General features: G+C 39.7%; 1 protein-coding gene across 2 annotated transcripts in view; it reads right to left on the bottom strand.

The window, feature by feature from the left end:
* The window catches only part of ADAMTSL1 (ADAMTS like 1), a 183,501-nt gene that overhangs the window by 132,598 nt on the left and 23,812 nt on the right, over positions 1 to 27,091 (bottom strand). For both annotated transcript variants that reach the window (XM_061359996.1, XM_061359995.1), the window contains exons 3-4: positions 19,307 to 19,352; positions 5,552 to 5,788 (exon numbers count right to left, since the gene is read on the bottom strand). In XM_061359996.1, the coding sequence (XP_061215980.1) occupies positions 5,552 to 5,788; positions 19,307 to 19,352 (283 nt within the window). The remainder of the gene's footprint in view (positions 1 to 5,551; positions 5,789 to 19,306; positions 19,353 to 27,091) is intronic.

The following is a 27,091-nucleotide window of genomic DNA, read 5'->3' on the forward strand; positions in this document are numbered from 1 at the left end:
CCCAGCAGCAGAAGGAACTCAAGAGAAATTCCTATTTCTCAAGTTTTCCTCAGGGAAAAGAGTAACTATAACCTCATTCTGAAACCACCCTTGATTTAAAAAGAAGCAAATCAATTTAAAAGCTACAACTTTTAAATGAGGATTTGTAGAGGCATTAAAATTTTGGATGTGGAAAAAAATGCAGCTCCTATCCTTATATGCAGATTTTGATATAAAGAATCTTCCTACATAAAAAAGACTGAATTTGTCATATTCAGTCATACATAACCAACCAATTTATTGTATGGGCCAACATAGGAGCCCACAGATGTGGAAACGAAGTTCACTCTCTGATGATACAGGAATCCAGAGGCTGCTGTTCTGTAAGGAGCAACATTTAGACAGAATTAAATTTCAAGAGTTTATAAACAGATGACAAGAGGAAGAAAAGAGGCTGTTGTGAATATTTATATTCACCTCTCAAATTCACAGTTTTATTTGGTTTTGTCTGGATTTGTGTTCACATATCCATATTCTGGCAGAGTAAGAAAAATTTTCTGCTTTATTCTTGCGTGTTGTGATTGGAGGAGAACAAAAACCTCTTGTTTCTTTAGTCAGTGCTCTATAGCAGGTTTTTATTGAAATGCTTGATTTTCTCAAAAAGTCACACATACTGTCTAAACAGAACACTTACTTGGCATTGCCAGTGGAAAGATTTGCTAGGTTTTGTAGAAGATGAAAATATTACAACAGAGGGTGATTGCAAAAGCCATTGTAAGTCAAAACTCACCAAGGCAGCTCTCGCTCAGCCCCCTCAGAACAACGTGCTTGAGAAAGCAAAAGTAAAGTTAATGAAGTCTGCCCTCTGGACCCATCCTCCTAAACAATGAGGCAGTAGACTGTAAAAGCATTTAATTGGCACTTGTGACACATTATATTTGACTGTGATCCTTTGTTAACTCTGGTGACTTCATGACATGCTTGATACTGCCACTCAGACCTCTCTTCTGTTGGGTGTACAAGCTTCCTTTGCTCAGACAGGCTTCTTTTGTTGACAGGAGCCTGTCCGCTCTCAGCTGGATCAATGGGGATGCAGCTGCAGCGCTTTCCTACTAACAGTGCCAGCACAGACTTGCTGGTGCTTCAGGGCAGTCACATAATCTGTGTTATCAAGGAACAGACTTCACCCACAGCTCAAATACTTGAGAGAGACTGCATGTCCCCAAACCCCTGCTGAAACTGCTTAGTCTGTGTGGTATTCTAACCAGTGTGTGTAATGTGGGCTCGATGAGTAAGACACTTGGGATAACATGGGAAACTAGCTAAAACGCCTGTGCCCCCCCTGCCCTGGATTTGCACCGTAATTGAAAGCCTTGCCACGGTCTTCAGTGAGAACAACACATCTGTCTGGGGTGGGGAGGGGTGGGGGGGGGACGACACACAGGGACAGACACTCTCAAGATGCCCAGCCAAGCGTGGACATACATCTTGCAGTACTAAATTTTCTGTGCCACTCAACACTCCTTAGATTTTTCAGTGTGCTAAGGAAACACGTGGACACAGATGACTTCATGGTAACTGTAAAAGAGCTCTAAGGAATCCCCAAACTGCTCTTTGGAATATCTTCTTTTTGCTAAGCTCCCAAATCACAATGTGCTTACCACCCCAGCAAAGGGAGGTGCTCTGTGTGCTGCTGGTCAAAGACATACCCACAATAGACAGTTTGTCTACCTGGGAGTAATAGCAGGTATTTTCTGCTGAAAGACCAGGACAAAATATCTGTGCAGTGGTGCCAATCTCCTTGGTACCATAAAGCGGAAAAACAATGGCTCCGGGCAGGGGAGTGGAGGTCTAATAATGCAAATGCAGATTCTTTCATGCAATAAACATATTCTTATTTCCTCACCACTGTTTGCCACAAAAATGTTGGTACCTGGCACGAAGATAGCAATTTAAACATTTGTCTATTACACTTATGAGTCACAAGATTCTCCACCCCCGTCCTTTCTGTATGATGGAAAGATATGCTGAGGATAATGCTACTTCTTTCATTGCATCACAATGATACTCATCAAGAAGAAAACAAAATCAAAATTTATTATCCACAGAATATGAGATAGAAGAGGATGGAGAGTATTAGATAAAAAGTCGAAACAGTAGTTCAGCTATTCAGCCTGACACAGTTTGAAAGGACATGACCATCAGAAATCAAGAATTCGGTACTTTCTGAAATGTTATGTACCCAGAAGGCATCTAGGTTTCAATGCACTCAAAAAAAAAAAAAAAAAAAAGAACGACTCTTTTTGAGTATTTAGGCCAAGAAGCTTGAGGAAGACATCAGAAACTGAAAAGCTACTTTAATCATAATGACAAAAGGCTGGTCTAAATCGAAAGCCAACTTAGAACTGATCCTGTTATAATGTTTTCTACATGTCTGAGGAAAAATAGCCAACATCTTTCCTAAATAATAAAGTTATTATTACATCTCTTGCATTTTTCTTCTGGTGTTTTACTACTTAAAAAGAGAAAAGCTACAAACAGGAGCCAGAACTAGCTGAACTACAGGAGACTGAAATCCCAGCAACATGTAAATACCTAGACTTTTTTTCTGTAACAGTTTCCTTTGTTTTAACCTGACTTCTGTCATTACCTTGGTAGAAGAAAAAGATCATTCTTAGAAGCTGTCATGGGAGATTAAATGCCTCTGAAAGTGAATACACACTGGTAGAAACACTAATGATCCCTGTTTGTAGAGAATTAACAGAACAAAGGCCTTTCATTCTCTACTTTGCCATCAAACAGGCAAATGACAGGCACTTTCAGTCCTCCTGTGTGTATGTAAAACAGCAACACAGGTAAAAATCTCCTTCTGGAAGTTCCTGATAGAGTTTTCACTGTTAGATAATATGACAAATTAAAGTGCCGAAAATGGGATCTTGCCAAATAAGCATGTGATCCTCAGTGTTACTGGTGGCAAGCACAGATAAGAATAGTCTCGAATATTACAGCCATGAGTGTTGCAGCGTGGAGTAATGTGAACCAGTTGCTTCCAGAATTGCAGATAGAGTGGGAAAGACTCTCGGACTCCTTCGTCAAAACTGGAGTTGACCTGAACAGCGTGAGGAGATCATGCAAATAAATCGGCTCCCAAGGTAAGCAATGACTAGGAACGGCCATAGGCTTAGGCCAATTTCTGTAGCAGCATTCCAAGCACATCCCACAGAGACATCTGGGGACCAAGACACTTTCATAGGACTTCAAGAGCCTGCTGAGGTGGAAACCTAATCTATGTTCTTTAAAATCTGTATTTTACCTGTATCAAGCAAGTTCATTGTGCCAGCGAGTACAAAAGCCACACACTGAACACAGGTTTAAGTGACACTGTAACCTGATTAGTTGTATATTTTAGGCTGAGCTGTAAGCAGGAAAGTATCCATACAACAATGCTTATAGACAGAAGGGAGGAAGAGAAACTATCCATGCTGAAAACATGATAGACAGACAATATAGCACAGACATCTATTTAAGGGAGAGCAGATTTTTTCCACTCTTCTGAGATTATGCACTAGCCAGTGTAGCTTTTCTTTCTCATGCAAAAAAAATTGGAAGCACACACCTGTATATATATAGACATATAAGTATATCTATATATAGAACACAATAATTTGGTAACTTCACAGTGGCAAAAATCACTTAAAAAAACACATCGTCACTGCAGAAAAGTTTGCATTAAAAATATTTTTAGAATTAGTGATTCTCAACTGACAGTCAATTTCTTCACCTATCACAGATTTATAACAGCAAATAAGTAATACCAAAATAGTAAGCAAGAAAACTTAATGCTAATATTTGAAAAAAACCTTTTTATTGTGAAGAAGCTGTACGAAACTGTTGTCAATACATTTCTGGCAAAATATTCAATGCATTCACTCCCTTGGTTTGATATGAACAATAGCTTTTGAAATTCAGCCGTTGCATTTTATGAAATCATTCTTTCTCCTTTTTTTTTTTTCCAGATCAGTGGTTTTCATACTCTGTCCATAGTATACTGGGGTCCATAGACTGACCGTTTTTGTTACAAGTATTTTTCACTCTCTGTAAAAGGTTGCTAAGGAAACTAAGTTTATTGTTGCTAAGGAAACTAAGTTTATTATTAACTGACTTTAACTCTCTATGCAGTTCAGTCTTTAAGAACTGATAAATTAGAAAAGTTAAAAACTACCTCTTGTAGTATTTGGTAGTAAATGTGTAATGAGGAATATAATATTATCATAAATGGTAGACATTAAGATAGTCATTTCTGGTATGTATCTGTCTTTAACTAGCAACCCGTGAAACTGAAAGAGTGCAACAGAGAAAGATGGACAGTTTTGGAAGAAGAAATAAAAGTATTTTCTCCAGTCCTGAACTATCTTTTTGTAGTAGCAAACTTACTTAAAGATCTTCTCAGAAAAGGTCAACTTTTTCATCATTGGATCTAATCCTGCTATTAGAGCTATAATTAGACTGGCTCCTTAGGCAATCCAGAATTTTGGGAAACTTGTGCACTTGGCTGAGGTCAAGAGGTCTAGATGATTGCTTTCTTCAGATCACGTGAGATTAGCCCTAGTAACTGTCTATTCTGTTTCGTTTACTGAAGGACTGCTTTTGGCTCTGAACAGAAAATCAAAGAGAAGAGAAACAGGGAGAAAAGCTTCCAAAGGTATATAAAGTGTCTGAAAATACAATAGAAGGCCAAAACCGCATCAAATCTACACAGCTGGGAAAGAGAAAGAGCAGTAAAACATGTATGTAGACTCAACTTTTTCTGATATTCAGCTGTGTTTAGTATTAAAAGGAGATGATGCAAATTTCCTTCCCTCCATCAACAACTACATGTAGTTCAGAAGATTAAACTCTGATGCAGATAGGTTCAAAAGAGTAGCAAAATATAACTAAAAGCACAAAGGCCATATAGAAACAAACTAGGATGCAAATAAATTGGTTGAATGATGGGTAGATCTCCTTTCACTGTGAAGTGTTCAACAAACAATGAAGCTGAGGTCTAAAGACATATAGCAGCTTGTTTAATCCTATGGCAAATCAATAGCAGATTTTCCAGTTTCATAGTTTAGTACCTCATCTTCTGCTATGTAGTTTGGGACTTGCAGGGAGCAATAATCCTCAAAGATAATGTAATTTCACAGATTTATGAAACTTTGGTTAATCCAAACTAGAAGCTAACCCATTGTTTTCTTATGGTGCTTTAAATGAGATCGCTGCTGACAATATAAAACCTGATCCTCAAAAAAAAATCCTTTCCTCAAAAAAAACACCACAACCCACCACCACCACCAATAAAAAAACCACCCAAAAAGCCAAAGAAACAAGGAAACAGCATAAAGTGAGAAAATAACCTTTGAATTTGTACACCTCTTCCAAACAAGGTAGAAGTCAATTTAAGAGAATGAAAATAGATAATTAAAATGAAGATGCTAAAATCATACAAGTATGAAGGAGGAGAGTTGGTGTATGAGAGATCTGAGGGGTGAAGTCATGAGGAAAGACTTTAGGGTAGGGCTTCTCTCCTTACTTGGCACAAGCCACTGATGCACATGTCCAGTGATTCAGTGTAGCATCGGGTCCCATCCAGAACCTTTGGTGCCAGCTCCACAACAAGACCTGTTCCTTTGGCCTGGCACTTCAGCGAGCATGGATTGTCGAGGTCATTAGAGACAGGAAGCCACTCATAAAACTGTCCCTGGTACTTGACGTCATTGTGAGCAGAGCACTGCTGGGCACGAAAATCACCTGCTTCTGGTGGACAGTCCTGAAGAAAAGAGGAAAAGATCAGCAGGTCTGTTGGGGACAGCCAGTCTTAATGAACTGTAGGTGTCTTAACCACAGCCCTGACGTGCTGTTGCTGAATCTCTTTCCACTTGTGCACATATGTGGAGAGGTGTGTGTGCACAGCCAGCCTTTTCCAGACAAATTTTCCTCTGCGACTGAAGGGAAAGAAAAAAGAATTACATTATTTAATTGTTTGTTTATTTGAGCTCTCCTCATTAGCTTTTCTTTTTTTTTTTTTTTTTTGCTTCATCAGTTGGTAGTGTAACAAGAACCAGAAAATGTGATACATGTTTGTATTTTAACCTAAGTTTTCATAATTTGAATAACTAGCAACTTACTATTATTTTACTGGGAAGACTGTTAAAAAGCCCCTTCGTTAATCCTTTAGGAGGTTTGTGAGACATATAAACCCTAATCTGAAGACAGTACGCCTGATACAAAAAACAAAGACCACTCATACTGCGTAACATCTCCTGTTGATGAGAATGTGAGGCTCTTCTTGTCCACATGCACTTTCTTGCCATCATTTAGCATTGAAAACCATGAGTCAAGTTCTTAAGACAGCAAGAAGAGTTTCAAAATCATAAGGCTCCAGGCAAAACAAACACGAGTTCTTTTTATTTCCTTTTTATTTTTTTGATCCTTGAAGAACAGTATTTCAAGTTTTCCTGTACAAGCAATCACGAAGACTAGAGATTAATTGTTGGTTTTTTTTTTTTAAGTAACCAGAATTTCTTAGTAATTACAGGAATAGGGAAGGTAAGTTTTAATAAAAGCATTAAAAGAATGAGAACTGTGACAAACAAGTAAATGTTGGCAATATGGCTGCCTCAGATTATTAAAGTCCCATAGTCCTTCACCTTGCTGCTGTAAGGAAATCTGCTCCTCAGTGGTACCTGGTTAGATATGAGGTGAAATGAATACCTGTCATAAACTTTGCTTGAGGACTGTAACATTCTTTTTATTTTTAGAGAATCATAGATGTCTATTATGGAAATGATAGGGAAGTATTTTTATGTATATACAACCACATAACTAGACAATATCCTTTTGAGATGCTTGTATTCTCTGTCCTCAAACTACTTCATCCGATAGACATTCAAGTATTATTAGTGACAACTTTATTTACAGTTTTTCTCATACTCCAAGCTAGGAAAGTTTTGCTGCTACTGAGACAAAATATATCTTCTGAAATTTAAATAATCACCTCTATTTTTCAGACACCTTTATTTTTTTTTCTACACCTTTATTCATTAACACTTTTCTGCTTGTTTCTAATAGGGCAGACCATTACAGCTTTTGATACAACTAGCATGGGGGCTGCATGGCACTTTATGATATTGAAGGATCGTTGTTTAACATTAAAATCTAAAATAAAACCTGTCTTAACAATGGAGCTTTCAAAGCCTCCTTTGGATATAAATTGTCAAAATCTTGGCTATGAATTTTTCATCTGTATACCTTTGGCTCAAACCCCCAATAACCAACCCCGGTTCTCGTTCACCATGTAGTGGCAATGTGGTCTTAAGCCTAATTTGTATTGTACCACCAAAGAAAATTTTCAGTTAATTTGCCTTGTATTTGAATGTGATGCAGGCCAAAACCAATGGGTCAAGCTCCAGCCAGAAGTTCTGCTGTCTAAGTATAAGGTAATAGTGTTCCTGCTACAAAAGGTTACATGGATAAGGCATAAAAGAGAAAAAAAAAAAAATATTTGGGCTAAATCTTGTTGTAGAAAAATATGTATCAAAGAGCAATAATCCTTATTTTTGAGGAGAGCTCACTCATCGAAGAGCTCACTGATCCTTCCTGAAAGTGAAGGTTGAAAGTACAAGCTCATAACTGGGATTTTAGTGCTGGAGGACTTAGACGGCAGACAGTTTTTCTAATTATATGTTATGGAAGATTAAAAAAGAAGAAACAAAATAGATACTGAAAGTATTTCAGTTTGATTTTAAAATCTCTATGAAACTTCGAGGCAACCAGGTCCTTTTTCTGATCTGGGCAACCTCTTGACATGAGACAAACTATGGGCAGCAGCACAGAGTGAAGAGAACAGAAAATTATGTGGGAAATTCATTATTCCTCTATAGCTGTTAACTAGAGGAAAAGTGGTCTTTATGTTCTGCTTTTAAACATAATGAACAAGACAGTTACATCTTGACCCAGGATCCGTTTTAGCCCTATTTTCAAATTGAGACAGCCACAGAGGAACACTGTGGCCACATTTCCTGCCACAAAATCTTTGCTGCGTAACCTTCTCTAATTTTTTCTGTCCATAAATGAACACAGTCAGGTCTGTTGGCTTGGCTTAGGCTTGTTGCAGAGATCCAGGCCAACCCTCTTGTTTGGTTCAAGCTTGGCTCTACCTTCAAAACTTGCTTCAAAACTGGCTTTCAATAGCTTTATTTTTACAAAGACAGAAAGACCCAGTAAAGCACAAAACCTAAAGACTTCATAATCCTACTTTGTGCAGTATTCAATACTATGCTTGTTGTATTGGATTTTATTTTTAAATCAAAGAAAGAAAAAAATGTACCATCAACATAATTAGCTTTCAGGACACAGCAGATGACCAGGAATGATGTTCAACACTTCCAGTCTTTGATATCATGATCAGAATAAAACAATGGATTTAAATAGTCGGCCTTGTGTTTAAAAAAGTTTTCATGTGAAAACTGAAGCCATTCGAAGAATACATTCAAAGAGTCAGAAATGCAGACATGCATACTTCTCTTGGCATGCAGATACGAAAAAGGGTCATGGCCTGGTCCACCACTTTACTCCTGCTGAAATTCCAAGTCCTAAATCTATCTGAAGGCCTTAAAGATCCCTTTCCCTCAAGGGGGGAACTTTCCTTTCAGTTAAGAGGGCACATGTATTTGCACTTACACCCATAAGACCTGCATAACCTCTGTAATATATATTTTTTTTATACCAATGGACAATATTAAAAGAAATACCTATAATCCAAATATTACCCACCATTAGACACAGGTCACTGAGATTGAAAAAGTAGAATCTGTATAGAACTTGGCACTACTTATTAATTTCTTTCCATGTTGTTTTTTTTTGCTCTTTAAACTCGCAATTTTTGTTTGTATTATATGCCAGTAGTGATCGAAACCTCTTTGTGCGATTATATAATGAAAGACAGATATAAGCTTACAACATATACATGAAAATTCTAGTTGCTGAAATAACAGATAAGGCAAAGCCAGTGTTTTGTTGCATATTTGTTCAAGCAGTAAATTTCTATTTTCTTTTAAATACTTTGCACACCTCCACATAACAGCTTTTCTGTTTTGAGGCAGTTTTCCTGTGCTCCATTTCGGCAGTGCTGGTTCATGGACAGCAGAAAGTCAGATAAATGAAAGTCAGACAAAAAGAAAAATAAAATGAAAAAAAAAATAAAAAAAAGAGCATGTTTTCCATATGTGCATGGGTCTTGGTGGAAGGGTATCCTTTAGAACTGCCAGCTAGCACTGCTTCATTGACGTTAGTGAAGTTACATTCTAGTCCACCTAAGAGTCTCATCCTGGAAGCTATCTAACAGTATGCAGTTTGTCTACCTGCACAGCAGACTGATAGACAAGAGTATGCCCACACTTTGAGACAACCAGAAGTTATGGGCCAAGTCAGTGTAGTGGTGTAGCATATCTTTGCATGGGTTATGTAGTTCTGCAAGGTATTTTGCTAACCACATCTGCATGGCCTGTGTTTGTCTTAGAGCATGTGTCAGCACTGGTATCTGGCCACAAAAGCACTACAGTTCTGCTTCAGGTGACTCCAGCTTTGGTGTTATATTCAAATTTTACCAGTTTTGTTTTCTTTTTGAAATTATCTATGGGCCCCTGCAGACATGAATAACCATTGTCACTGCACTCCTTGAAGAATCAGAAAGAACTAATCTTGAAAGTCTTGTCTAAGCCCATTTATCTTCAAGCTTCTTATTCATTAAGACTTTTTAGGGAAGAAAATTTCCAGTGAATAGGAAACAACTGTTCCTCTAACTCTGTGAGTCCTAGACAGCTGCTACATGACCTTTAGCTTGTGAAGGCTCATGAGATATTCCTGAAAGACTGAAGCTGTGATGGATACCTATAATCTCCATTCTTCCTATCAGGTCAAGATTTGCTCCTCTGCAGTGAAGATATGCGTCATTTTAAAGATGATCAGAAACTCCTTTGAGGTATGAAAGCTATTTTAAAATAAACACAGGAGTTTCATCTTCACTTCTTAAGCAACTAATACTGGTCATATTACTACAGCCTCATTTCACAGTATCACAGTATCACAGTATGTTAGAGATTGGAAGGGACCTCAAAAGATCATCTAGTCCAATCCCCCTGCCGGAGCAGGAACACCTAGATAAGGTTACACAGGAACGTGTCCAGGCGGGTTTTGAACGTCTCCAAAGAAGGAGATTCCACAACCTCCCTGGGCAGCCTGTTCCAGTGTTCCGTCACCCTCACTGAGAAGAAGTTTCTTCTCAGGTTTAAGTGGAACCTCTTGTGCTCCAATTTGTACCCATTACCCCTTGTCCTTTCATTGTTTGCCACTGAGAAGAGCCTGGCTCCATCCTCGTGACACTCCCCCTTTATATATTTATATACACTAATAAGGCCACCCCTTAATCTCCTCTTCTCCAAACTATAGAGACCCAGCTCCCTCAGTCTTTCCTCATAAGGGAGATGCTCCACTCCCGTAATCATCTTAGTTGCCCTGCGCTGGACTCTCTCCAGAAGGTCCCTGTCCTTTTTAAACTGAGGGGCCCAGAACTGGACACAATATTCCAGATGAGGTCTCACCAGGGCAGAGTAGAGGGGAAGGAGGACCTCTCTCGACCTACTAACCACCCCCTTCTAATACACCCCAGGATGCCATTGGCCTTCTTGGCCACAAGGGCACAGTGTCGGCTCATGGTCACCCTGTCGTCCACCAGGACCCCCAGGTCCCTCTCCCCTACACTGCTCTCTAACAGGTCGTTCCCCAGCCTATACTGGAACCTGGGGTTATTCCTGCCCAGATGCAGGACTCTACACTTTCCCTTGTTATATTTCATCAAGTTATTCCCCGCCCAGCTCTCCAGCCTGTCCAGGTCCCTCTGGATGGCAGCACAGCCTTCTGGCGTGTCGGCCACCCCTCCCAGCTTAGTGTCATCAGCAAACTTGCTGATAGTACACTCAATTCCCTCATCTAAATCGTTGATGAATATATTAAATAATACTGGTCCCAGTACCGACCCTTGAGGCACTCCACTAGATACAGGCCTCCAACTAGACTCCGCCCCATAGACTACAACTCTCTGGCTTCTCTCCTTCAGCCAGTTCACAGTCCACCTCACTACCCGATCATCCAGACCACACTTCCTCAATTTAGCCGCAAGGATGCTGTGGGAGACCGTGTCAAACGCTTTGCTGAAGTCAAGGTAGACCACATCCACCGCTCTACCATCATCCATCCACCGTGTTATTTCCTCATAAAAGGCTACGAGATTGGTCAAGCACGACTTCCCCTTGGTGAAGCCATGTTGACTGCCCCTCATAACCCTCTTATCCTTGATATGCCTTAAGATGGCACCAAGGATAAGGTGTTCCATCACTTTCCCAGGAATGGAGGTGAGGCTAACCGGTCTATAGTTACCCGGGTCCTCCTTCTTGCCCTTTTTGAAGACAGGAGTGACATTTGCTTTCCTCCAGTCCTCAGGCACCTCTCCCGTTTCCCAAGACTTGGTAAAGATGATGGAGAGCGGTCTAGCAATGACCTCAGCCAGTTCCCTCAGCACCTGCGGGTGCATCCCATCTGGACCCATGGATTTATGGATATCCAGATTGCTCAACTGGTCTTTAACCCATTCCTCATCGACTAAGGCAGACCGCTCCGTTGACCTATCTTCATCCGGGGTCTCAGCGGTACAGGGCTCTTCAGGACTGCCTCCGGCAGAGTAGACAGAGACAAAGAAGGCATTCAGTAACTCTGCCATCTCTGTATCTTCTGTCACCAGGGCACCCGTCCCGTTCATCAGCGGGCCTACATTGCCTCTGGTGTTAGTTTTACCTGCCATGTATTTGAAAAAGCTCTTTCTGCTGTCCTTGACCCCTCTCGCCAGCTTTAATTCCAAGGAGGCCTTAGTCATCCTAGCAGCTTTCCTACATCCTCTAGCAGCAGCCTTATATTCTTCCCAAGTGGCCAGCCCTTCTTTCCATGACCTGTAAACTCTCCTCTTCCACTTGAGCATACCCAGCAATTCCCTATTTAGCCACGCAGGTCTCCTGACCCTCTTCCTTGACTTCCTACGTGTCGGGATGCTCCGATCTTGAGCTCGGAAAAAGCAGTCCTTGAACGTCAACCAACTATCTTGGGCCCCTTTCCCTTCAAGCAGCCTAGCCCACGGGATTTCCCCTAGCAATCGCTTGAAGAGGCCAAAGTTTGCCCTGCTAAAGTCCAGGGTTGCGATTCTACTTGCTATTCTACTGACCCTACCACACAAGATCCTGAATTCTACCATCTCATGGTCGCTGCAACCAAGGCAGCCCTCAACCTTCACTCCTTCAACCAGACCCTCCTTGTTAGTGAGGATGAGATCCAGCAGCGCACCTCTCCTGGTTGGCTCATCCACCATTTGCATGAGGGAGTTATCGTCTATACACTGGAGGAACCTCCTGGACTGCGGCTGGGTTGCTGAGTAGTCCTTCCAGCAAACATCAGGGAAGTTAAAATCCCCCACGACGACCACGGCCTGTGACTGTGAGGCCGCTCTCAGCTGCCTGTAGAAGGCCTCGTCAACTTCCTCACCCTGATCCGGTGGCCTGTAACAGACCCCCACAACAGTATCGCCCCTGCCAGCCTGCCCCTTAATTCTCACCCACAGACTCTCGACTCGCTCATCATCTGTCCCCGGACAGAACTCAACGCATTGTAGCTGCTCTCGTGCATAAAGAGCAACCGCACCACCCCGCCTGGCTGGCCTGTCTTTCCTGAAAAGGACATAGCCCTCCATGACTATATTCCAGTCATGTGAGCTGTCCCACCACGTCTCTGTAATTGCCACCAGATCATAATCTCCTGACTTAACACAGGTTTCTAGCTCCTCCTGCTTATTTCCCATGCTGCGCGCATTGGCGTACAGACATTTCAGGGAGCGAGCCGAGCACACCGATTTCACCCTAGGATTACAGGAGGCCTCCCAGTCTTCATCAATTCCGGAGCGCTGTCCCACTGAGGCAAGCCCAGCTACAACCCCATCCCCCTTCAAATCTAGTTTAAAGCTCTCCAAATGAGCCCTGCTAATTCGTGCCCCAGCATCCTTTTACCTCTGTGCGATAAACCTTTCCCACATGCCAATGTCCAGGCCGGTGCCCTATAAAACCAGCCGTTATCAAAGAATCCAAAGCCCTGCCTGCAGCACCAGCCTCGAAGCCAATCGTTTATGGACTGCATTTTCCCATTCAGTCCCACATCATCAACAGAAGATGGAAGGAGCGAAGAGAAGATCACCTGAGCCCCAGAGTCTTTCACCATCCGCCCCAAGGCCCTGTAGTCTTTCTTCATCTCCCTCAGACTGCGGGAAGCAACTTCCCCTTCACCCGTCTGGAAGACCAGCAGCGGGTAGTAGTCTGTCGGGCGCACCAGGTTGGGGAGCGCCCTGGTGATATCCCTGATCCAGGCTCCAGGCAGACTACACACTTCCCTATGATGAGGGTCAACTCTGCATATCGGGCCCTCTGTTCCTTTCAGAATGGAATCACCTACTACCTGCTTCCTCACATTTAGTTATTTTTTTTTTGTTGTTTAACTTGACCTCCTATTTGACCCTATGGTAAGTCATAAGGTCCACAGAGTTTTGCCATGTTTGAATCCCATTCAAAACAATCGCTATTAATCAACAAACCAGTGGAAAAGATAAGATGAATCCCAGATGTCCTTTGATGGTGATAGGTAGATCAAATTTCACGGGACAAAAGAGGGTCAGGCTTTTTAAAGTTTACTTAGAGGGTGAAATGTGGAAGATCATATCTAAGCTGCTATAGATGGAAACAGTGGAGGAACCTTAAAACTGTTTACAATATAGGTGTTTGTATATTTGCAGAGGCCAAGAATGATTTACTATACCTGGAGCTTTTCCTCTGTGCAAAAAGCGACTTACAACTGGACTATTCTGTGCAGCATCTGACAGAACAGCTTATTGAACCGGTTCCATGAAGTACACACAGAATTTCAGCTGCGCCAATTTCCCTACTGGGAAAGAAAGCCTGAGGTCCTCAAGTAGAGGCTTGACCAAGACTAAATAAGAACTTAAGATAAAAATAACAGGAGATACAGAGTTTTAACGGAAACTCCAGTTGACCTTGAAGCTTTATTGAGAGCTCTACTTGAATTAAGTTTCTTGCAGCCAGATTTTTCACTAGTGTATGCCTGTGAACTTCTAAATATGTTAGGATGATGCTTAGCTGCTTAGATCCAGAGGGGCTCATACTATAGTTTTCTATGACAACCCCAAGACACTGCAATATTTGACAGAGAGAAGTATGAGAGAAATAATATGAACAAAGTAAATGGGGGAATATCAGCAGATGCTTCCACTCGGTATTAAATAAACATGGAGTGGAGACGAGGGCTAAAACAGTCAGTGAACTATAAATCTAAACCTCCATGAGCAGCTGTCATTAGAAATGTTTACAAAATAGAATCTTGACAAAAAAACACCTTATTTTTGTCTTTTAAAGTATAAACCCATTTTAGAGAGCAAATAATTCAATATGTAGCCCTTCATGCCATGTTAAAATTTTGTTTGTTCATACCTTTTAAATATTAAATGAAGTGTTGGCAGTAGATACAATAACTTATTTTGGCTTGAAAGACTTCTGAATATTTCAGTCAAAAACTAATACAAATACAAATATTAGATTACACTTCCCTAAAAGCACCATAGGTACCACATTTGCAGACTGAAAAGAGATATTAAAATAATAAAAAGTTATGATTATCATAAATACTGAATTTAAATCTGTGAATCATCAACAGTTCTGAAGAGTCCTGAGCAGAGTCCTGAAATGAAACTGTGATGGAAATGATACAGATGTTTGGTCTACAAAGATTCTTTATGCATTTACATAGAAAGGTTGCAGTGGTTTGGGGGGTATTTTTTTTGTTCTGTTTTCAGGTCTACTTGCTGAAAACATAGCAAACCCAGAAGTCAAGGTTGCTAACATTAGGAATATACTAAAATCACTTGGTTTTCAGTGCAAATAAATAATTCCTAGATAACACACTGAAGTTTTAAAATACGCCCATTTGGAAATGAGATTGCAGTTAGTAAAGTTATTAAAATTCAGCATTTTCATAAACAGACTGTAGTCATAATAAATGATCTGAGTTTGGAAGAATTGTCACTTAAAAAGTAACCTGACATGAAGTAAATCTGATGTCCCTAAGGAGATATGTGTAGTGTTTATGCCATTTTTTAATTATTTTTCTTATTATTTGGGGTTTTTTTTTTAGTGAAAAATGCAAACTGGGACGTTTGAGGTTTGATTGCAAAAGACTTCAGATGGCATTTCTAGCCACCAAAGGGTAGAAAATTAAATCCTGATATAATTTTTGTATCTCTGAAAAAGTTCTGCCTGGTGATGATGCTTTTCATACACACAAGGCAATGCTTCTAGAGATTTACACACTTATAAAAAGTTTGACACTTTCCAACAGGCTAGCCTTTAGTGCATGGAAAGAAGATAGTGTCATTTTGTCAAAAGTGAGATTGGCAGTATCAGGGCTGGTGTGTATAAAATGAAGCATAAGCTGATTAGAAACAGGGATGGAAGTAGCTTGTCTGAATGCAAGCCAAAAAATGGGGGATGTCATCACAGCTGGTATTCCAGCCACATGAGAAGAAAGTGAGGTATATATAAAAAAGAGCTGTAGGTGGGTTATGAGGTTTGGTGGTCTGATTAATGGGATGTAGCATCTACAAATTTTATTTTAGGCTTAAGGGAACTGCTGTAAACCTTGTTGAAAGAGCTAGTAATGTTGTGCATCCTCCAGCATTGCTTATTTTCATGCCGAAGAGCAAAATCTCATGAGCAGCTTTATATATAGAGTTCATCATCATGCTGGCAGGTATAAGCAAGTAAATAGGAAAAGAAAGTGCAGATGAGATGGCAAGATATCCTGGTACAAAACCTGGAGAAGAGCTGGTGGCTGAGGACGCGAACAGAAGAAGGAACATAGAGCATGCTAGCTTGAAAAAAAAAATACAACAAACCACTAGAAAAATCCCATTTGCAGTTTGGAAATATTTATTTTGAATAATGTTTAGCACAACAACACAGCTAGATGCAAAAACAAGTTTTTATTGCATACAGAATAATTTTCTAAAGAAAAACAGATTACACCCTCTCTCTCTATCCCATGATTATATTCTAAAATGGCTAGAAACATACTTGGAATCAATATGAAAAGTAAGAAGAAAAAAAGCAGATGCAATTCAACCCTAAATCATCTTCAGATTCCCTCATTCCTTCTTTTACTATTTACACATGTGGGTTCATACCCAAAGTCTTTCCAGTTTCTGATCAACACCAGGCAATGCAAGTGGTGAAGATACTGGACTGGATTTGCTCTTTTAAGGACTGTTCAGAAGCTTTATAGGCAGCAATATCAACCCCTCTTACAGTCCGTACTACTGAAAATGGTTCAGAATCCTTAGAATAACATAGGTCACTGAAGAAACAGACATGCCACTCTCTCTCCTTGCCTCCATTTTTCTTTATCTCATTCCTCTCCTCCCCTCCATCCTGTAATTTAATTTCAGGATGAATTAAAACCAGCTGTAGCAAAATCTTGCAAATGATAGCGTCTATGAAAATGTGTTCATTGCCAGATTCCAAGAAGTATTCTTCCCATTCTCCAATTTCACCTTTGCAATAAAGTGTTTGCTTTTAGTATATGTGGCTACCCATCCTTTCTTTAAGAGGACAGTCATATAAATAAAAATATGTTAGTTTAAAGAAAGACAGTTTTCAGAAAATAAAAAGACTGATTATTTTATGAACAATAATGTCCTCAAGTTATGCGCAAACTAATTGCAATGAAAGCTCGTATTTAAGGACTTGCTGATTTCCACAAGAATAAAGAAGAAATTTTCCACAATGCGTGATAGCTAGCTTAATTTACAGGGGAGGAATGGGGGGATTTGTTCTCATTTTCCTTCCACGTAACAGACAAGTCATCTAACAGATGAAAACAAAGGTCTCATTGAGCCTGGAATTATTGTCATGCTGATTTTTAGAGTCTTTGTCGATGAAATCTTAAGAGGCAAAGTCTGAGTTAACAAAAATACAGTATTATATGCCTTTTTCAGTGCAGAATTCTACAACAAGCCATGGGATTAATGAGTTGTTTCCAACCTCCAATTTGTGTGTATGTATCCTTGGATTCTGGAGACAAAGATAGACTTCCATTAAAGAGAAAGCATATGATTTTGTTTTACTATTCTGAAAGAGACAAATAGTACTTCAGTGGTACAGCTACACTCTTCAGTAACATAATGGATTTCAGCAGAGATACACATCTGGGATTCCCAAATTGCCTAAGGCTTCCACTGGTGCTGCACAAGGTATTTTGAAATGGTGCCTAGCCCCAGAAACATGGGCTGAGGATCACCACAGCTGTGGCAGGATCCTACCACAAGTTCTGATGCAGGTCATAGTGGCAGTGCCCTTGCACTGACTGATGTTTTGAGTACTGGTACACATTATCTCAGATTAGTAAAGATGATAAGTGAAAGGGAGTAACATCTCAATCAAAGACTCAACATGTTTTTAAAAAAGAAAATACTGTCCTCTGAAATCAAAATCTATGGAATTAGTACAGTCAAGTACTTTCCTCATGACATAAAACCATATTTGGAGGGCCTGGTCAAAGTATGATGCAGTCATAAGCTTGAGATTAGTTTGATTTACTGCTAGTTTTGCAAGTTTACTAAAAGGAAAAAATTAAACTCATTTAATCCTTTTATTAAGAATTAATTCTTTTATGAAGGAAAAGACCAATGTAGCACAATCTACCCTCTCTGAAAAAGGGGTTAAAATCTTAAATGCTGCTCTGGGTCTTCATAAATCAGCAGCAAAACTGTCACTGATTTCAGCACAGCAAAGCACTTTTAAATTTTCAGTTTTGATTACTGAACCCAAGAAAACTTGGTATGAATCAATTAAGTGAGTTCTACAGCTGCATGCCTCACTGCTACATTGGAAAGTCTGGAGCCAGTATTGCCAAATACAAGGTATGTAAAGGAATTGCCTGACAAAACTATGCAAGGTTTTATTTTGAAGGAAAACTGTTCAGGTGCACATTTGGTTGGTTTGGTTGGTTTTTCGTGTGTGTGTATGTGTTATAACACTCAATTTGACTGGCACAAATCTCTCCACAACTGTGGTGTAGCCTTAGTGCCTCAGAGATGGAATTAGACTGTTAATCAACCAGCAGACCTATTTTATTGATTTCTCTGCCTGTTGTCAGTAAGTGAAGCAGATGCCTAGATTGATAGGAAGCCAAAGGATACACCCATGAGAAATTTCAGAGGAAGAAGTGTGAGAAATCCTGCTGCATGGGAGATTACAGCTCAGACAGAAGCAATTTCTTTCATTATGAACTGTGGTCTACTGAAGAAAATATAAGGTAAATACGAAGGAATGTATTCAGGTTTTCAACTTAAACTTTAAGCTTTTTTAGACAAAGCATCTATTGAAAGGCTTCTTAATATGCCCCTATCAGGCATGAGAAAGTTTGGCCCAGTGCACTTTTGATTTCGTTTTCCATCTTTACTGGTAAAACTGACATTTCTCCATGTAATTTGAGAGCTTTTACTATTCTTGGCACCCAATAAAACTTTCTGCATGAAAATCCTTATTTCCATTTTCACCAGTGAAAACACACTTTCATTTTCATGAGCACAGAAGTTAAATTTTCTTATTTTATTGTATTGAAAACGATATTCACCATATATAAGAGAGAGCCTTTGGAAAGGCCAAAATGCTGGTGCAGGCTATCTAGAATTGCTTTTCTAAGACTTGCAACAAAATTACAATGATGGGAGGGCACAGGTGAACAGAAACATTCACTTACTAATTTGTCTTCAGTCCTTTAACAGCTTAATTTTCCAGCCTGACAGACTGCCCAATATGAACCACCTGGTTACCAAAGTAGTACTGGGAACGTAAGTGGTCTTGATTCTGCCAGGGAAGTTGTAAAGAGCAACTCTGAAGTTTCACTCTATTTGGAAAGGCTGTGACTTCAATGCCTTCCCAACAGTTTTAGCATTATGCTATGCCATATCTCTCAATTTTTAAAAGACACTGAGAAAACGCCCTGTGGCACAAAGGCAATTTAGGTAGCTATGATATTCTCACTGTCACGTTACCAAATTATTTTATTAATATGGCCATGACTGTTCTTTGTGATTATCTGTATCATATCAAAGCTATACTTCACTTACCACATTACTGCATGTCCTGTACCGGATGTTTCTCCCTTCACAGGTCCTGTGTCCAAAAATTAAAAAAAAAATTAATAGCTTAATATGAAGCTACATAATATTTACTGTGTCAGCATCTTTCCTGCAAAGATCTCTACTCGCCCCCCCCCCCCATTTTCCCCAAAGTAAAAGGCTGTCTCTATATAGGTATAGACATTTATTCTATAATTCCTCAGTTTCCTACCTTTGCTTTAAAAATTACTTTAGAGAAGGTGGCATCAGTTTATCAATGAGGGCGGACAATGGAATTTAGCTGGAAATCAACATCTGAATCACACTATCAATGCCCCATGCCTCCCAGCTATCCACAATGATTTCACAAGGGCACAGCTCTGCATCTACCCAGGCACACACGTTAGCGATAACAGTCTGAGCAGCCAGGCTTTCCCTGCTGGGGAACAACCTGCGTGCTGGGAGGAAGGAAATCTGTCTGCAGGGATGCTAACTGAAAGGATAGCATGACTGACTTTTTCCAATTTGGTATGAGGGAAGAAAGAAAGCGTAAAACTTCTGTCCAATCCACCAGCCCCATGAACTCCCAGATCCCTGCTGCCCATCAACATCGGAAGAGAAGCTGAGCCCAGCTGAGGTCAAGGACAGCACCACTCTGACTTTCGTTCCTTCTCACCCCCAGCAGACCCATACCAGCCTTGATGCTGGCACACTCCCAGAAGAAAGGTCAACATCCAGCTATCTTTTTAGTGCTCAGCAGTGTGTATTCTGAGTATTTGACCTTAGGTGAAGTTTCATGTGTTTTACGAGTTTAGGCAGCATACTCATTCAGAATGCAGGGTTTTGATTTTAAAGATTATCCTTCAAAAGAACAGAACTCCTTAAATTCTTAAGTTCTTAATTTCACAACTTCCCCCTCCTGCTTTCTTTTTTTCCTTTATTTTCTTTTTTTCTCTTTTTTTTCTTTCCTGTTTTTTTAACAAGCACATATTCCTTGAGGACTAAATGCCTATCAAGACTGAATTTTGGAATCTGAACCGTTTTGAACTATCCAAGATAAAGGACAGCATCAGCATGCATTTGTGTTGTTCTTTTTTTCTAGTTTTCCTTTTTTCAAAAGATTTTTTTCCCATACTGAGTTAACCCTAAAATATACTGAACAGTCTTTTAGATTTTTGAAGTCATCCTTCCTCTCACATTTATCCACAAGACTTAATTATGAATTTCTTCCAGTAGTAATTTAACCCTTTCAAGTTCATAAATCAGGGCAAAACACAGTTTTGCAAACATATCACAGTGATGTTAAATGATCACAAGAAAAGATAAATGAGAAAATAAACTCATCACTTTTCCAGAAGAACTTTACGCAGAAAGATAACATACTCTGTTACGTAATATCTGTCATATAAAGGATGCTACTAAAACCATGGTAGAAATACCACTAATTCAATGCTTTTGTAATGTTATATAATTAAATCTTAATCATTGCAAGCATGCACAGGAGTGGAAAGTGTGAACAGAATATCTAGGAAACAAAACAGTTTTAGCAATACAATAATAAAAATTACATTCAGAATAGGCTCTGAAGTTAAAAAAAAAACTAAAAATTCCCCAAGAACCCCCTCCACCACCACTATCCCAATCATTTCTAAGCAATACAGACAAGCTGGTACAAATACTGTGGTGCAGGCCAAACCTCTGCACTCTTCAATAGAGTTACTCTTGATTTACACCAATATATAACAGAGAAAAATTTAAATTATGCAGCATTCAGGCAGTCCTAGTGCAGGCCTTGTACACCACACTGAACAGCTTTCTGAATCCTGATACACATCCCATCTGTCTCTCAAAAACGCCATACAATTCATCAGACGTCTGTTTGCTTCACACAGACCTGCTGTTAGCACAATTTCAATGACTCTAATTTGTCAGTCTCAGAACCATTGAACTGCCAGGGAAATTTAAACTTCCTTTATATCAGCTGCCTCACATTTTCTTCTTTTCTCAGTTTCTTCATAGTGCCTGTTTTGAAACGAATAATAGCACTTGCTTTTAACTTATTCTTTGCACTAGGGAAAAGAATAGGTACTTTAATTAGAATAATGACACAGAGCTATCCAATTTTTAATTCCAATTTCCACCCTTTGGCTATTAGCCAGGGTTGTTCAGAAAAAAATGTGCAGTTCTGGATGCAGCTGGCACTGTGATGACTCATGAACACTAAGAACCACTCTTGCAAAACTCTGCTTGTCGCCCCTCCAAGATCAAACTTTTGGGTTTTGTTGTTTAAGATCATTAGTTTCCTAGTTATCAACCATCAACCAAAAGCAGGCAAACTTCTTTCAGCCTGAACTGACATATTTTCATAATAGATTTGCAAAGTAGTGTTGTGTTTCAGAACTATGCTGCATCAGGGCAGTATTCCAGATTCTCTTAAGCTCAAGTATCAATTCTGGATTCAAAATCATGGATTTGTAGGAGAAAAAAAAAAAAAAAAGAACAAGAAAAAAAAAAAACCACCATCTTTTCAGGGACATATATTTTGATTTCTAAAAATAAATTCTGTTTCTGACCCTGCCTATGCTCAAAATATGTAAGCTGAAATCTCCTAGTGAACTTAATCCTGCTAGAGTGAAATACACAGCATCTTGCATGACACCAGGCCAGGCTAGGTTTTCTCCTAAGGCAAGTCCCATATCCCTGTGTGGATATTTTGCAAAATGCCACAGCACAGAGCATTTCACAGACAAGGAAGAACCACAGCAGATAAGTGAGACCATGTTACGAGATGCAGTCACTACACATCCCTTCTGCAGGGTATAAATGAGAATTCATATCAACAAAAAGAACATAGCCAGTTAGAAAAGTCAAAAGTCACCCAAAATGGCAAGTTCATCTTGGAAAACACACAAAGAGTGGAAGCAGTAAGAGGTACTTCTAGTCCCCTCTGTTATCTATAAACTGCAGGGGATCTTGAAGAGGAAAAAATGTAGCTGAAATTTTGGCTTAACAGGTAATTATTATCATGTGGATATGAAAGAAAAGCAAGCTATTGGGAATCATATTTCATTCTTCAGATGTAGTCATCTTTTTTTCCAGTAAAGTTCCTTAAACAAGTTAACAACTTTTAATATATTAAAATATTCACTTCTCCTTAATGTAAACAACCCAAACTCCTGGTATTTATTTCTCCAGGCTCCAGTTTGTAGACTGACTTAGTTCAAGTTTCCCCCCTCAAAGGTCTAAAGTAGATGTGTATTTGTGCTCAGCTAGAGTTAGAAGCCTTGCAACAATCCATGACAGAAAGAATAGAAACCCCATGCCAAAGTTGTCTTTATCTGTAATTACCAGACGATGAAAGGAATATGCAGAGGAGGACTTCATCAACTTCTGCCACTCTCAGCAGTCATTAAAGTTTGAAACGCTTGTCTTAAAAAACAAGCCCCCAGATAAGCAAGCATCTATGAGCCAGAGCTGGGTTATTTTTGTGGATGTGAATTTTGCCGCAACTGTTCACTACAGGGGCTTGAAAGTTCATGTAATGTTGAATAATCTTCATCTCCTTTATTTTCACAGGCCTTGACAGTCGTTTTCTGGGATAGATACTGGTTTCTGCACTGTATCTGTGAGAAAAAGTATGCTGTGGGTCTTTCTCCTCCCATGAGAACTTAGGCAGGATGCGTCAGCCCTCCCCTTTCCTGGGTGCCAGCAGGCATGAACCTGTGCTACATATGTAGTAACACCATCTTGCATCTGTCTCCCTCAGCCTCTCTCCCAAATGTTGTACAGTGTTTTATGATCCCCTTTGATTCTCAATACAAGTTCTGGTTTAGTTCTTGTCTGGGGAAAAAAAAACCATGTAATATTTCTTCTTTCATCACATCCTTTTTCCTATAATGAAAATGTGAGGGAAGGCCACAGGCACCAGGTTGTTATGGAAAATGAAGATGTATCAGGATTGCATTGACTTCATGAGTTTGGGTTTTCAAACTGTCTGTTTGGTTCTGCCCAACTTCATGTCTACATCACTCAATTGACAATGATTTGAAAAGATGTACAAAAATGGCATTATATCAGGTTGGTGACCAGTGAGTAGTGGTGTTGCCCAGGGCTCAATTTTATGGTCAGTGCTCTTTAACGTTTTTATAAATCCTCTGGATGCAGGAATCAATTGTACATTGAGTAAATTTGCCAGTGATATTAAATTAGGAGGAGCTGTGTACTCCTTAGTAGGTAGAGAGGCCTTTCGGAGAGATCTAGGCTAGAGATGGGCAATCACCAACCATATGAAATTTAACAAGAGCAAGTGGTGGATTCTCTATGTGGGATAGGGTAATCCTGGTTATATGTAAAACTGGGGGATGAGAGGGTGGAAAGCAGCCCCATGGAAAAAGATATGGGGGTTTGAATTGATGGCATGTTCTATATGAGTCAACAGCATGCCCTGGCAACTGAAAGGGCCAACTGTGTCCTGGGGTGCATCCAGCACAGCATCACTAGCTGGTCGAGGGAGGTGACTGTCCCACTCTGCACTGCCCTGCTGCAGCCTCACCTTGAGTGCTGGGTGCAGTTGAGTGCAAGGACAACAAACTATTAGAGTTTGTCCAGAGTTTGACCAAGATGGTGAAAGGTCTAAAGTGCAAGACTTGTGAGAAGTGGCTGAGGTTCAGCTTGGAGAAGGCTGAGGTGCCACTTCCTGGCTGTCTACAATAGCCTCAGGGGGTGCAGTGGAGAGTGAGATGCTGATCTCCTTTCTCTGGTGACCAGCGGTAGGACATAAAGGAATGGAATGAAGCTGCATCAGGGGAAGTTCAGGTTGGATATTAGGGAAGGGTTCATCACTGAGAGTTGTTGGTCACTGTAACAGGCTCCCCAGGGAAGTGGTTGTGAGACCAAATCTGTTAGAATTCAAGGATGATCTGGGCAATATTCTTAGTCATATGGTTTAGCTTTAAGGAGTCCTCCTTTTAATGGAGTTGGATTTGATGATCCTTATGGGCTCTTTCCAACTCGAGGTATTCTGTGGTTCTAACTCTATGATTTGGCCTGGAAAAAAGGAGGCTTTTGGAGACCTTACTGCAGCTTTTTAATGGATAAAGGAAGCTTTTATGAAAGATGGAGAAGGACTTTCTACTGAGGTCTGCACTGACAGGATAACAGGCAATGATTTTTAAACTGAAAGAGGATGGATAAGGAACATAAGGACACAAACAAAATTTTTTTTATGATGCAGGTGATGAGGCACTGGAACACATTGCCCAGAGAAGTTGTGGATGCCCCGTCCCTGGCAGTATTCGAGGTCACGTTGGACTAGATGATTTTCAAAGGTCCTTTCCAACCCAAACTGTACAATGATTCTATAATAAAATAAATATTGACCATCATTTGTGTGACTAGGATGAGTATGAAGCTGAGGAAAACCTGTCATACTGGACTTTACTCTTTGAAACTCTGCTGTGTATCTAGAATAAATTCACTGGAACCGAAAGAATGGAATATGGCTATACACACGTAGAATATGACTATACCAGTTGCTAGGGAGGGACTCTTCATTAGGGACTGCAGTGATAGGACAAGGGGTAATAGGTTTATACTTAAACAGGGGACGGTTAGGTTAGATATAAGGAAGAAGTTCTTTACCGTAAGAATGTTGAGGCACTAGAATAGGTTGCCCTAGGAAGTTGTGAATGCTCCACCCCTGGCAGTGCTCAAGGCCAGGCTGGACAGAGTCTTGGGTGACATGGTTTAGCGCAAGGCGTCCCTGCCACGGGCAGGGGTTGGAAGTGAATGATCTTAAGGTCCTTTCCAACGCAAGCCATTCTATGATTCTATACATTATATCAAAGAGATGGTGTTAGAAAAAAGAAAAAAAGGAAAAAGTGTCTTTGGTTAATACTTAGCTTAAACCACAACCTGACTGACTGTTTAGGAATCTGAAGAACATGTAAATAGTGTTTCTTACTATTACTATTACCTCTTAAAAATGAAGTCTCTTTTTTGCTGATATAGTTACAGAACAGCTACTTGTTTATGGCTACCTGATTATTGTTAAAATTGTGTTGAATCCCTTCTAAGATTTTGTTTGTACTGTAGGCTATGCTGCAAGAAATAACCAAAGTAACCTAAAGGTAGCTAGCCCAGCTACTGAGATACCAAGTTGACTATTTATAGCAGTTGAGCCAAAATACAATAGGGCTTAGAGAAAGCTAATAGATCTATTGGTCTCACAGAGATAAGCCTTTCCTTCTAAAAGTATGATTAGGCTCATGTCACAGTTTCATTCTAAATTCTGAAAGCTTGATGAGGGGAACAGTTCGGATTTGATAATTTTGTTGGGAATGTTATGCAAAAAATTATCAGCTGCAGCTCCAACAATGCTCCAACACTCAAAGCTCTTACTCCGGGTAGCTTCTGCTACCCCTGGAATTTAAGGTTGGCATTATATTTACTCAAAAGTAAGGCAGATATTGGACTTCTGCTGTACAAATTGTTCAACAGAATAGAGTTTATTATAATTTTTTGCTTTCAAATTCTTCTTTGCATTATTCAGAGTTACTGAATGTTATTTTCTAAGTAACAGATTAGAAACAGCTTAGGCATTAAATGACTCTTCCTAAACTCTTAGTAAAATATGACTGGCTGGTCCAATGAAAATAACAAAAATCAAATTAGAGAAAAATAAAAGAAAATGAGAAAAATTTGACAGAAAGCTTTCAGACTACTGTTTATTTTCATGCATTTAGTCTCTCATGTTTGTTTGTCACTACAGTATTTTTTGTTTCCTTCATGTATTTTTAAAAATAGTTTTAGATTTAAATTTGCACATTTAACACATATTGTAGATATACAGAAAGCAATTACAGTTGCAAATGTTTTTCAGTTGCTCACTAAACAGGAAAGGTAGAAAAAAAGCAAGAACTGAAAAAGTGCCTTTCAGAAAACAACAGCAAGAGGTCTCTTTATGGTCCAGGTGGAAAGAAAATACACTACTAAATCTCATCCGTCCTGCTGTATCAGAAAGATAGCATCTAGAACATACTGCAAGCCCAAAACTACTGATACCCCACATCTGAACACGCCTGAGCTCAGATTTGGATCCAAGTTTTGCAGCTGGTCTTTACAAAAAAAATCAACACAAAAACAAAAAACAACCAACAAAAAACATGCTGAAGAGGAACCTAATTTCCCCATATTTTGAGAAAGTTTGAACTTGGGTCTCAATCACATGTGTTAGCCCAGCTCTAATGAAATACCTATGCTTTCTTATGTACAATCTATTGTTTGGGGCTTTAGAGAATCACACCTTATCTTCTTTCTTATACGTAAGTAAGGCTTTCAAGAGCTGTACATCATGCAAAGGCCTGGCTGATTTAATTATTTTTCATTTAATTTCCAGAGCATATTTACTGAAAGAATTATGAATATACAAGAGCTCTTCCAGTGAACCCGGATTTATGAGTGGCATATCATCCAAAAGAAGGCTTACCCAACATTTTTCTTAGAAAAGCTGACTCCTATTTGTTTGAACACAGAGTGTTTGGGTGAGATAACCCAGCGGCAACTGTAGAAATGGATTACATGGGAAAACTAGAAAAGCATTTTATATATTTTTAGCTGCTTCAATGAGGTGCAGAAGCTTGAAATTAGGAGAGTCAGCACAATGTTCTCCACTGTTCTCCATTGTTCTCCAATGTTCTTTGAAGAACACTGGTTCTCCAAAGACCACCCAATCACTCTACAGATTACAACACTGGTCTAGATTGTGTGAAATTTCCACAGTTTAAAATTGACCTA

The sequence above is a fragment of the Neopsephotus bourkii genome, unplaced genomic scaffold (genome assembly GCF_033783945.1).
Source record: "Neopsephotus bourkii isolate Nb327-2 ecotype Australia unplaced genomic scaffold, CSIRO-AGI_Nbou_v1 NB_1002, whole genome shotgun sequence".
NCBI lineage: Eukaryota > Metazoa > Chordata > Aves > Psittaciformes > Psittacidae > Neopsephotus > Neopsephotus bourkii.